The 14,019-nt window shown below is 39.9% G+C and overlaps 1 protein-coding gene across 5 annotated transcripts in view; it reads left to right on the top strand.

Moving 5' to 3' along the window:
- The window catches only part of LOC125893403 (focal adhesion kinase 1-like), an 86,462-nt gene that overhangs the window by 56,796 nt on the left and 15,647 nt on the right, over positions 1-14,019 (top strand). For 4 of the 5 annotated variants that reach the window (XM_049584062.1, XM_049584061.1, XM_049584060.1 and 1 more), the window contains 4 exons: positions 2,421-2,532; positions 10,865-10,942; positions 12,133-12,321; positions 12,964-13,089. In XM_049584062.1, coding sequence (XP_049440019.1) covers positions 2,421-2,532; positions 10,865-10,942; positions 12,133-12,321; positions 12,964-13,089 — 505 coding nt within the window. Of the gene's footprint in view, positions 1-2,420; positions 2,533-5,104; positions 5,969-10,864; positions 10,943-12,132; positions 12,322-12,963; positions 13,090-14,019 lie in introns of all 5 variants that reach the window. The other variant, XM_049584064.1, reaches the window with a different exon arrangement.

Genomic DNA, 14,019 nt, shown 5'->3' with positions numbered 1-14,019 from the left:
CACACACACACGGCAGGAGACAACAGAACAGCAGGGTAATGATGTTACTAGAAATAGCCCTTACCCTTGTTGAGGAAAGGAGAGTAGAAAGAGTGTGTGACTGTTTGGAGTGTGTGTGGGATTTGTTCAACCAGTCAGTTTTCTGTTGTGTGGACCAGTCAGCTCTTCGGCAGCAGCGTCTTCCTCTGGGAATCTGGGTTTGGTTTAGCAGCAGTTTTCCCAGGGAACAGGTCAGTGGGTATAATTTTAGCAAGTAAATTCAGCGTGGTGTCTTTGGCTACATTAGAACGAAAAAATGTTGGGTTTGGGGTGTGGGATGTTGCTGAGCCACCAAGTGATTCAATTTAATCTTAAGCAATATTACTCATAAATTTACTGGTTAAATTGCGGTAACAGTTTTGCCTGACACAGCAAAGTCATGGTGTCAGCAGTGAGTGTGAACATACAGTGAAGGGGAAAAGCTGAAATATCAGCTTTGACTGAATTTAGTCTTCTGTGAGACATAATATTGAAATTGAATTCCTGGTAATATTGCAAGGTAGACAGAGAGATTCACTTGACGCTGGCTTGTGTTGTTTTTATTACTGTGTGACTGTATTGGTTCAGTGAATATTATTATAGTTGAGCATCCTAGCATGAACTATAATGGTAATAAGAGACTGAGCAATGAGACATGTAATAGCAAAACTGAATTCGAGTTTTTCTGACTTAAGTAGTTTGTGTTTTGTTGCTCTGTACAAACATTGTGAGGAATGCTGTGTATGCATGAGTGTGTTTGGGTGTTACAGCACACAGTAATGACGCTCTGTGTGTGTGTGTGTGTGTGTGTGTGTGTGTGTGTGTGTGTGTGTGTGTGTGTGTGTGTGTGTGTGTTTAAGGGCTGTCAGTGAGTTTTCACATTTCTCAGTTGCAGAAAACCACTTAAGCTGACAGTTTAATTTTAACAACTATGTGGTGTGTGCATGTATGCGCAGGAGCGTGTGTTTGTGTGAGTTCACTCGCATGTGTATTAGGAGGTCAAGATAAAGTACTAAAGGCAGAACATAGTACCTCAGGTCATTGTTTCATTACAGTACATTTGCGTAGTTTGTCATTTCTCAAGGGGTTATTTTCAAAGCCAGCTACACTGCTAGAAATCATCTGGCTGGTTCATTTCAGTCATTATTCACTTTATACCGGACGTAACAACATAGCAGGGAATGTTACACCAGAAAAAAAAAGTAACTTAAGTCTTAAAGGTTCAGTGTGTAAAGTTTAGGGGGTTGTTGGTGGCAGCTAGTGGTGAGGACTGCAGATTGCAACCAACTGAAACTTCATCCAATTAGAATTCTATCAGTGTTCATTACTCAGGAGATTTCTACCAGGAGCCGACTTATCCACAGAGGTCTTTTTTCCAAAACAAACAGACCAGGTGATTTTAACTGGTAAAAACACTGAATAAAGCAGTTTCACTTTACAAATCGGTCATTTTCCTATGCGTTTTGGCATGTTGGAGACTGTTTGCATGCTCTCTCTGACAACTTACAATCCAGATGTTCAGGAGGTTTTTACCTGGAGCCAAATTATCTGCAGAGGTCTCTTCCTCTCCAAAACAAATGGACATGATTGTTTAAACCAGTAAAAGCACCAAATAAAGCATTTTCACGTTATTAGTCAGCATTTTTCCAATGCTGTTCATCACAGACGGGCATCTAACTGTGGTGGCCAACAGGAAACACGAATGACCCTATCTGGAGCCAGTGCTTCATTTGTCCGTTCTGGGCTACTGTAGAAACATGGCAGTGAACATGGCGATCTCATAAACAAGGAACCACTTCCTATGTAGATATAGACGGCTCATTTTAAGGTAAAGAAAACACAATGATTCTAGTTTTCAGGTGATTATACACTAAAGAAAATGTACTTATTATATAATATTCCATTTTTTCCAATATACCTCCCTTAGTTCTATATACTGGACCTTTAAGTGTTTAATGACATATGTTAATTTGTGCTAGATTACCACATGTTTAAAACAATACAGCCTCCATTCCTGAAGCTATAAAAAAAGATGATCTACAATCAGATCTTCAACCCAAGGCATGTTGTGCAGGTTGTTAATTCAAAGAAAAAAAAGTTATCCTATTTCCTGTGCCTAGGACTTTTTCTTACATTTTGCCATGGTATTGAAAGAGGTATCGAGTAACTTTCTTTATTTTTTTTATATTAGTATGGTATCAAAGTTTAAAATTCTGGTATCGTGACAACCTTTATTAGGCTGTGTCCTAGAGATGGTGACAGAAACAACACCATGTACTTATTTATTACCATTCTTGTTCTTCTACTTCTCAGTGCTGGATTAACAAGGTGATACAGAAACAAGTAAGAATGTCAATACCTTTTTGTATTACATCATATTGCTTTTGTTTCTTTGTCTCCAGCACTATATTGGAGGAGGAGAAGGTCCAGCAGAAGGAGAGGAGCAGGATGGAGATGAGGAGACAGGTCACTGTTTCTTGGGACTCTGGAGGGTCCGATGAAGCACCACCAAAAGTAAGGCACTACTACACCACGTGTTTGTGTCTCCGTCTGCCTGTCTGTCTGTGTGTGTTTGTCTGAGTGCAACAGGTGTAGTAATAAAGAGTCTGAGTATTTGTTGTGTTTGTGCTGTTGGCAGTGAGACGTCCTGATCATTGCAAGTCCCCCATGCACTCTTCAGTTAGCCTCTGTGATATGCTGTCATGTGGAGTTTGTGATATGTTTTCTGTTGTCTATTTTGCTGCATCACATGTTTCTACAACCCCATTTCAAAAAAGTTGGGATGCTGTGTAAATTGTCAATAAAACAAGAATGCAATGATTTGCAAATCTTTTATGACCTATGTTCAGTTGAATACAGAACAGAGACGAGATGTTTAATGTTTGAACTGGTAAACTTTGTTGTTTCTCGTAAATATACAGTCATTCTGAACTTGATGCCTGCAAAACTGCATGGGCAAATAGTCTAACAGTTTAGGAACAACATTTCTCACTGCACAATTGAATTAAATTAAGTGATTTCACCATCTACAATCCATAATATCATCATTAGATTTGTAGAATCTCTGAACATAAGGGGGCAAAGCTGAAAACCAGTGCTCATGATCTTCAACCAATTCGGCGGCTCTGCATCAGAAACCAACATGAGTACATAAAGGATATCACTACATGGACTTGGGGACACTTTGGAAAACCATTGTTGGTAAACACAGTTTGTTGTTGCATCTACAAATGCAAGTTAAGACTCAACCATGCAAAGTGAAAGCTGTATTTAAACAACAAGAAACGCTGCTGATTTCTTTGAACCTGAGTTCATCTGAGATGGATTGACACAAAGTGGAAAAGTGTTCTGTGGTCTGACGAGTCCACATTTGATATTGGTTTTGGAAATCATGGACGTTGTGTCGTCCAAGCTAAAGAGGAAAAAAAACCATCTAGATTGTTACTAGCACAAAGTTCAAAGCCAGCATCTGTGATAGTATGGAGGTGTGTTAGTGCCCATGGCATCATTGGTACTAACACACTGACACTGGTAACTTGCATATCTGTTAAAGCAACATGAATGCCAAAAGGTACATACAGGTTTTGGAGCAACATATGATGCCATCCAGACACCGTTTTTTTCACAATGTCCCTTTTTATTCCAGCAAGACAGTGAGACACATTCTGCATGTGTTACAACAATGAGGCTTCATAGTGAGGGAGAGCAGGTACTAGACTGACCTCCCTGTAGTTCAGACCCGTCTTCCATTAAAAATGTGTGGTGCATTATGAACCACAAAAGAAGAAAATGGAGACCCCAGAATGTTGAGCAACTGAAGTCATTTATAAATAAATAGAGAAGAATTTCTTTTTTGAAACTTTTACAATTAGTGTCATCAGTTCCTAAACACTTAATGAGTGTTGTTAAAATGGAAGGTGACATAACACAGCTGTAAATATGCCCTTGTGCCAACCCAAATCATCGAATTCATAATGAATGCATATTTATAAAAAACAATGAAGTTTATCAGTTGGAATTTTAAATATCTTATCTTTGTATCTTTGTATTCAATTGAGTTCAGGTAAGAACAGATTTGAAAATCAATGCATTCTGTTTTCATTTACGTTTCACAACGCGTCAACTTTTTTGGAGCTGGGGTTGTAAGTGGTCACCATTAATATCAAGGCACTGCAATGATTCAAATGTTAACTCATTTGATTTAATGTTTCCTCTGTTTATACAAGTTTGACTCTGAGGTTTCTGCCCTGGTGAAGTTAAATTGTTGCCGAAGTCAGTTGTTTTTTTTTCACCATGATAATAAAGGTCAAGGACATCAAAGTGAATTGGTTTGAAATCCAGGCTTTACAAGAACTTTTGTACTTGTAATAATAATTTGATTATTTTTGCACCTTTTTGCAACTTCTTTTTTGTCGATGTACGGGCGTTTCTTTTTATAATATCTCACTATAATATTCACCTTGTGGCCGGCAGGTTAAGGTTGATACCACAGTCTGGTAGATTGTTTGCTTTTTTTCATACAACATAAACTGCTCCTTGTAAATGTGTAAACATGGTGAAATTTGTGAATAATTGGTTGTTTACAAATGAGACATTACTTCTTGGATTGTTCTTTTTGTAGGTCCATAAACACTACCCCCACCTCCACTTGTACCATCCCACCTCACAGCTTGTGGCCCCAGCTGCTGGCTGCTTCACCCTCATTTACTGCCCCCCTCATACCCCTGCTGTTAGCATCTGTTAACTGCTTCTTTTGGTTACAGCTAAAGCCATATGTCTTAAACAGTAGTTCATAAGATCAGTTTTGTTTTTTAAGTCTTCAGTGATGCAGTTTGAAGTTATTGACAGCTAAAGGAACTTAAATGTTTTTTCTGGGTGGCAAAAGTCTTTTCACTCATGTTTGAAAGACATGTAATGCTCTTCAGAGGTACAGTCGTTGTATGGCTTTGGTTACAGTCGTGCATATTTCTGTCTATGCTTCGTCTCATCCCTGTCAGTCTCACCTGTCTGCTACATATCTCTATCCTCTATGATACCTTTTATATTTCCACTTGTCCGTCCTCTACCTTTGTCTTTCTGTTTGCAGCCCAGCCGTCACCCCTCCCTGCAGCCCACCTTCAGTCTGGACTGTCTGTCTGCTCCTCCGCCTCACCACCATTGCCATCAAAACCAGCGCTTTGCCTCACAGCTTTTCCTTTGTCTTGGAAAGCCTCATCCTTCATCTACCTTCACCTCTTCTCACCTCCCCACTCCTCCACTCTACTCATCATCTCTGCAATTTCCCCATCATTTTTCCTCTCCCAAACCTCAATCACCTCTTCTTCAAAACACCACTTTATACAATCACTCCTCCTCCCAGCATAACTCTAGGTTCAATCTTGAATCCAGAGCCAGCTTGTATCTACAGTCTCATGCTAATTTCTGCTCTCCACCTCTCCCCGGTTCAGAGAGTCTGTCCAATGGCAGCTGCCCCTACAAGACAAATCCCCTTACTAATGGCCACCTGCTCTCTTCATCCCAGCCAAAGTCAAACAACTCACGCTCCCATCCCTGGCACTTCTCCCCACTCCTTTCTCACTCTAGTTCTAACCTTAACTCTATTTGTCCCCACGCCCTCGAAAACATTGAGCCCATGACAAATTCTAATCCTAAAATCCTGCTGTTGCACAGCTTTCAACCTGGACATCAAACTAATCCCAGTACCCCTCTACAACCTGACTCTGACCCCCAGCGCCAACACCCTGCTGTGCAGTCATGTGGGAGGCCCCCGTTGGTCTCTCCTGCCCCCCTCGGTCTTTCAAACACAGAGAGAGTTCGCCCCATACCCTCTGCCTGCACTCTTCCCTCCACTCACCACCATCCACCCAGTCGAATGCCAAACCTCCCTGTAACCACCAGTACACATTTTTCCAGCCACTGCTCAGAAAGACACATGTCCAGAACCTTACAGGCAGGTGGTGTACTGTTAAACTGCACTAAAGCTGTTTCCTTAAATAACTAAAACAGACTTGTGTTTCTTTATCAAGAAAAGTTGCAACATTTAGGATTGTGAACTGATAACAAAACCAGATTTTTGTCTCTTAAAATAAAGTTTTCCACTTCAAATAATTTTATTTCCCCCTCATGTCATCTGCATTTGGGCAACCATTGTGAAAAGGAAAATATGCCATCCAATAACTTGATAGCCAAAAGCAATAACATCACTAGCTTGACCTATAAAGTATTTTAAGGTGTTTTTTCTCAGCCCTTGAGGCCTTGTTTTCTTCTTTACAAGAATATTCAGGACTGAATAAGCAAGCGTCGAAGTTCAGAATAAAAACATTCTTAGGTATGATTTATTGAGAGTTGAACTCTTAGAAGCTGAGCTCATCTTTCATCAGGACTGTGTGGGTGAGGTATGATGAGATGGGATTGACAGTGGCCTGGCAACATAAGCAAACAATGCAACCATTGTCATCACATTTTGATTTAGCCCAGCCCAGTTATACAAGCACGAACAATAAAGCACAGGCAACCTTTCCAACTTTGGAAGAAACTTGTCTGTTCTTATCAGGCTCCTTTGCTCATTATAATAAGATAGTTGAGAAAATAATGTTTTCAGATTATTTTCTCTGACTAATATTCAGTGCTCCTTTAACATCTGCTTGGTCACTGCATTCAGCAACTTTGCACTCCTCACACCCACATCCCTTTTCTGTCTTTTATGTCCACCACATGACAACCAAAGCTCAAGAAACCCAGTGTTGGCTACACATTCTCAAATATGTTGCAACATTTTTTGATGACAAACTCAATCCAACCTTTGAATCATTAGCTATAACTGAGTGCAGTGAGTTTTGATACAATGCTTGCCAACTCCAGTAACTCTTAATTAGCATGTTCACGCTCGGCATGCTGTATTTATGTTGGACATGCTGTTGAATGCCCTCCGCCGTGATTGAATGTAGATATTTGTGTTTGCGTCAGGCATTGTGTTGATTTGTCCTCGGATTCTGGCACTCTATTTCTGGCCTGTTCAGGATGCCTGTCATAAATCCTAATCCACTTGCTGACAGTCGAACCATCTAACACACGTGAGACTAAAAACAGTATATCATGAATAAGCCAGAAAAAAATAGTTACAGAATTTAAATTTCACTGGAATTAAAATTAAGCGGTCAGAAAAGATGTTTAAAACATTTTTTACACTAGGAGGAACCCAAAGTCCAGAACTATTGCTGTTGTGTAATGCAACAACTTTTTCCAGGTCTGGGTCTCAGCCATGTTCAAGAAGAAAGAGCTTTAACTGTAACATATATGTATATAACATATATACATATAATAATAATCCAATGCTGTGGATTTCCATTCTGAATTCAGTCTTGTTGATTTATTGCAAATACTACTGACACTTGTAAGAATATGTGAAGCCTAGGATTGACACAGTTACTATTAATATATACAAAGCTAGCGAAAAGGTCCGTCTCTACGTAATCCTGTTTATACACAGCTGGCTCTCTGTCACCTTGACCTAAGTGTTGAGTGGTGGCCAGTCCTACTGCTCATGAACTTGTTTTGGTAGGTGACCCTGGTTTTGGAGTGAGCTTTTAGTCGCCGGCTGAGCTGTAACATCACCATACTTCCTACATGCCCTTTTTCTACATAGGATTATGAGTTTTAATGCAGGGAAACTGTTAAAAGTCAATCTTCTGTTTGGCCCTCAGCTGGAAGACAGGTCACAAGTTAAACCTTTACAACAGCAGAATAAAGTCCTGTTGCAAGTCTCTGTGCACTGCACTGTGACCCTTAGGGTGATAGATGAGTCTGCGTGGGAGTCAATGAATTGTGCCCCAGAGTGATACAAGAAGTAAAAAAAAAGATTTTAATTACATTTTGCTGCTCAACATACCTAAAATTCTTCCTGGAGTTATGCCATGGATCTAAATGTTAGCAACAGGGACACGTGTCTCACAACAACAAAAGAATCCCTTTCAAAGTTTGTCCAAATTTTTTTTGCCCTGAAATTGTGGAATTTTTAAATTGCGCATTCAAGCTCTATGTTTCAAAATTTGGTCATGTTTAGATGGTAACCCCAGATTCAAGAAAACTCCTGCGAGATTTCATGTTCCATGTTTTAAATGATCATTTTAAAGGTCCAGTGTGCATGATTTAGGGGCAGCTTTTGGCAGAAATGGGATATAGTAAGCATAACTATGTTTTCATTAGTTTATTATCATCTGAAAATAAAAATTATTGCGTTTTTGTTGCCTTAGAATGAGTCGTTAATATCTACATACAGAGCTGCTGGTCCTCTGCATATTCGGCCATATTGTCCTACAGTAGCCTGGAATGGACATCCCAAACACTGACGCTGGATTGGCCTTTTTGCATTTTCACATTTTCACATTTTCACGTCAGCCACCATAGTTCTCCTTCATGCTTGGTGCACAAGAGAAGTTTTAATTCTGCAACCACTGGATCCCATTAAATCCCACACACTAGACCTTTAACCCAAACCATTATCTTTCCCTAACCCTAACCAAGGGCTTTTTGTGCCGAAACCCAGCCAATCCTTTACCACAACGCTGACACACCATAAAACAGCAAGACAGTATTTTTAAGCCGCTTGCAAGAGTTTTGCAAATCTAGGGTTACCATTTAGCCATGGCTGTAACATTTACCTTGGTCCAACATAGATGTACTAGACTAAAGTTGTCTTTTCTGCCCACACACCTGTGGTTTGACACATACATTAATCTTTATGCCTCCGCACTGGTGATAGCCATGACTGGAGGCGTTATGTTTTTGGGTTGTCCCTTCGTCCCATTCTTGTGAACAAGATATCTCAAGAATGCCGTGAGGGAAGTTTTGTCAAATTTGGCATAAACGGTCACCTATACTCAAGGATGAACTGATTAGAATTTGGTGGTCAAAGGTCAAGGTCACTGTGACCCCACTGTTTTGGCCATAACTTAAGAATTCATACGCTAGTTATGACAAAATTTCACACAAGTGTCTAATAGGATATAATGATGAAGTGACATTTTTCCAAAAGGTAAGCTTTGCTGTGACGTCATAATATTCTGTAAAAGCACTTCTCTTGTCATTACTCAATATCATATCTCAAGAACAGAAGAGGAGACATTTGGTCAGATACTGAATTAGTAACACTAATCTTGGGTGTCCACCTTGAAACCTTGCTGATTGTATAGATCCTCTGTGCTGCCGAAGGGAAGACGTGTGTGAAGCATCCATGTTTAGACAGATACTGATGTAAACTGTCAGCACAATTTGAGTGGTTTGCAGAGGCATACAACCACAAAAAAGTAATTGTAGTTAACCCCAAACCAAGATATAAAACATTAATAGCTGTAATGCTCACCGCCTGCGGGTGTCACAAGTGTCTAAATTACGTCATCTTATTTTCCTTGCTAGTAGATGGTGCGCATCTGCAGGTTTAAACTGGTGCTACCATTACTAATACTGGCAAGCCAGGACTGAAATTCCTGGCACTGCAGCTCTGCAGTTGGAAGATTAAGGCTGGGTCTATTTATTTATTTGGTCATTTGTTCTCATTCAAACATTCATCCGAAAGTCTCCAGATAGTAACCAACTTCTGTCTGACCCTGATGTGAATATCCTGTCTCATTAACCTCACCTTCCAGTCTGTCTGTCTGTTGTCCCTGTGTTTATCTTTCTATTTTCAACTGGGTATTCCCCAGGAAACCTCCCTCTACATGGACTGACTACCACAGGGCTGTGAATCTGTTTCGGGCAGATTTAAACTTCCAAGATATAATTTTGTCAAGAAACCCTGCATCCTTCCATGTGAGAGCATGTTAACAACATGCCGTACGTTTCCCTCTCAGAGAGTTTTTAAAGCTCCTGTTTGTCTCGTCCTCAGTTTCTTTGTCTTGTCTGCTTGTCTTTGTCCTTCCTACCGTGTTTCCTTTTCTCTTTCCTTGTCTCCCTCCCTCCATCCCTTCCTGTCTTTCTTTGCTGTCTGTTCCCTCCCTGTGTGTCTGTCTTGCTGTCGGAGGTGTGGTCCAGAGAAAGCTACTATGAGAGACTGTGGAAGGTAGAGGTTACAACACTGTCGTGCTAGAAATGAGCTCTGTGTTAGAGAGGTCTATATCATAAAGACAAAAAGAGGGGAAACTGTTCATCAACTTTCAACAGCTTCATCACTACGAGTCACCAGAAACCAAGACAAGACACAAGGCTGCAGCTTCACCAAGCACTTCTGTTTTTAGCTATGAGTGCACAGCAATGGAACAGAAAAGAAAAGAGACGAGCAGCAGACTCACTCTACTCTACTAAATTCTGTTCCTTTGAGAAGCTTAGATTAAAAAGTCCCATTTCTCTAATTTGTCATGCAGATTGAAAATCACATTCTTTTTTTCCAAATCAGAAAATAACAGCACTCAAAAGGGAGGTCTTTGGTGAGCATGCAGCCATAACACTCTGTGTACACACCTGCATCACATCTAACCAGCAGTGATCAGTAGTCCAGGAATAAAACAGTTTATACCAACAGTCCATGGATGTCTATGTTTGTAACATAGAGACAGTACTCAACTAACAGCTTGCTGGACTTGCAGCCTGGTGGGTGTTCCCTGTTTTGATTGACAGCTAACCCAGCCACACAAACAGCTCCGAGGGGTTTGTGTGTTGATTGTCTGAATGACCCGGTGTCCCGTCTTCTAACCTTCAGTTTGGGTGGAAAAAAATGAACAAGCATTGTAACTGTATTTTTATTTGTTCTCTCTCTCTCTCTCTCTCTCTCTCTCTCTCTCTCTCTCTCTCTCTCTCTCTCTCTCTGTCTTTCTGTCTCTTTACGTCTGTCGTCCTCTCTCTCTGTCTGTAGCCTAGTAGACCAGGCTATCCCAGTCCTCGCTCGAGTGAAGGCTTTTACCCCAGTCCCCAGCATCCTGGACACTACCAGGTATTTAGACAAACTCTGCTGACTGCTCTTTTGCTTCTGCTGTGTTTGGTATATAGTTACCTGACTTTCATAATAACCAGTCTGCATCAGTTTGGAATTGCAGTGAAGCAAGACAACTGTATTTGTAAAGTACATTCCCAGAGGATGGAGGGTGTTGACCTAATGTCATTCACAAAGACAATTCAAAGTGTTTTACATAAAGAATTTACACATTAAGGGGAGACACTACAGGTGATTAACTAATAAATGTCACCATGAAACTTCCCCAGTTGATTACTTGCATTAGGATAATTATTTTTTGTATTACAGTTATCTGAAATGTATGTCTAAATGTGCAAAATTGCCTTTTTCTAATTGAATATGTGCTCACTTGTTGACAAGTTAGAGATAAAGGTTTCACAGAGGGAACTTAGCCATTTTTGGCACGCATAAATCAGAAAATACTGTCAATAATTAATGTTTTTAGGAATTAAATTTTACATAAATCAGACTATGAATGATATATGAACAAACCCCTCTTTAAAAACCTTCAGGAAATGTATAGGAGTAAAATTGGAAAGTTTGGTGGATATAAGTGCGACTGAAGTGCAAATTTCTGGCTCAGAGTATGAGAAAAAATTCATTTTGGGAAAATGGCCTCTAAAGATATGTATTTTAAAATATATCCATACATTTTTAGACAAGATATGAGACACTACTGGTGAACTGGGTAAAGATTTTAACTGATAAATATCACTTCCCCAGTTTATTATTTACATTAAGCCAATTATTTTTTTGTGTTACAAATTTTCTTAAAATTCATATTCAGATATGTAAATTATATATTATTAAATTAAATATGCACTTTTGCATACATTTTCAGAACAGAGGTCTGAACTAAAATAAACACCTACATGTGTATTTTTGACATTTTCTTTCTACTATTCTGATATAATATATGGAAACATAATAGCAGAAAATCTCAAATTTGATCAGTGCACCAGAAAAACATTTTTTTTCACCTGCTTGTTTCTTCCTTGGGAAAAAGGTTGTAATATGTAGGTACACTTTTAAAGGACAGAAACTGTTTTCGGAGAAATTATTAGCTAAAACAGAAAAAAAGCATACATTACATAAAGATGTAATCAAAAGAGAACTGATGACAAACTAACAGTGTGTCTTTTTCTGCCCTCCCTCCCTCCCTGGATCAGATGGCGGGGTACCCCGGCCCTCACACCCTCCCCTCTGTGCCCAGCGCCCTGTACCCCCCACAGGCCACGATGGTGGACACACACCACGCGCACACACACCCCCGCCACCATGTCCACACACACTCGCACGCACAGCACCTTCCCCATCCACATGGGCACGACATGGCACTATGGGGCTCTGCGATGGAGGTAAGAGACCGATTTTTATGCCGATAAACATACACACACACACACACACACACACACACAGAAGTAATTCATGACAGAAGTGAAACACACACAGAATTATGCTGTTTGCTATGAACACAGCAGGTTACCCCACCAGCTCGCATCCATTCACAAAATAATAAAAAGCTGTCTTTTGTGATTTATTTAATTTTCAAGAGTTAACAGTCTTAAAATCTTGAATATTTTTACTTTGTGGAAATTTGTTTGTTGGGGCTATTCGACAAAGTCTGCCTACCAGTGAGAATTTCATTTCTTGTCTGTCAGCTTTATGATGATCAGTCAGTCACTCTGTGAGGAAGTATTGTGAATAAAAAAACACCACCTGCATAAAGAGTCCAGTCCACAAATTTACATAATAATATATATATTACAAAAAAATCGATGGCTCATTTGACACATTATTTTTAGTGTGCGTGTCCATCATCTCAGTTCAGCCTCTCATCAGTCTGGTGTATGTGTCTGTCTGTCCTCCGCATATTTGTGTGCGCGTGTGTGTGTGCATGTTTCTGTTCATCTGTGACTGTGCGTGTGTCCCCACGTTGCTGTGCATGTCATGTTGCTGTGTTTGTCTTTTGTTGCATGCTTGTGTTTGTGTGTGTGTAGGACAGGGCAGTAGACATGCAGCAGTGTGTAGGCCCTCAGTGCCTGTTAATGGAGGAACAGCTGATGATACAACAACAGCAGATGGAGGAGGACCAGAGGTGGCTGGAGCAGGAGGAAAGGCTGCTGGTAACACACACAGTGCACACAGTGGATAAAGACATAGACGTAGTTAATACACAATACTCGGGACATAATGGTATATTTAAGATTTAAGACTAATCAAATCTATTTCTGTTTCAGAGACGAGTAAAAAAAGGTTTGCTGACATAATTCTGCAAGTTGATTATAAGACCATTTGGATTTTTTAATGCTACCTGTTTCATCCTAAACATTATAAAACAAAGTGTGTATATACAGTATATCTGCATGACCAGGAAAATGCCACTGCAGAAAAGTAGAAGACAGAGAAACAGCAACATTTTTAAGAGTCCCATTTTCGTGTGATGTTGTCGTGCATGGTGCAGTGTGTTATCGGTACCTGGGATGTAAAGCTTTCTTGCTAAGTTGCCATTTTTGACTTGTCAGTTGTGTTGTTGCAGTATTTTTATTTTAGTTCCACAGTGCATGTTTGTTTTTGTAAATTTGTTAATGGACTCTTTCAAATTCATCACACCCCCCTCAAGGACAAACACTTATCAGAAAATTGAATAAATAATAACAATAAAAAAACCAAAACATAGACATAGAAATCCCTTCAGCCATTCTTAAGATTAGGATTACGATTGCAGCAGTTATGATATTCCCCCTCAGTTGCAGAGTGTTCAAACTCTCACTGAAAACACTTTTAGGGATGCACTTTATATTTGGAACAGTGGTTGAAGCCTGGTGAAATATACGAGAGCATGACACCTTACCCTTTAAAGGGTGACTGTCATGGTGACCCTGCTTTGACCTTCAAAGATGAGTGAAAGCAAAAGAAGGATTTTTTGGGATCAGCTAAGAACCAAGTTATTTTCAAAGTTAATAAATTAAGGTGCTTTCACACCTGCCCTGTTTGGTTTGGTTCAGTCAAACTCAAGTTCGTTTGGACAGGTGTGAACACAGCAATCGCACTCA

Source organism: Epinephelus fuscoguttatus, linkage group LG8, assembly GCF_011397635.1.
Source record: "Epinephelus fuscoguttatus linkage group LG8, E.fuscoguttatus.final_Chr_v1".
NCBI lineage: Eukaryota > Metazoa > Chordata > Actinopteri > Perciformes > Serranidae > Epinephelus > Epinephelus fuscoguttatus.
This window is presented reverse-complemented; position numbering and strand designations above follow the sequence as displayed.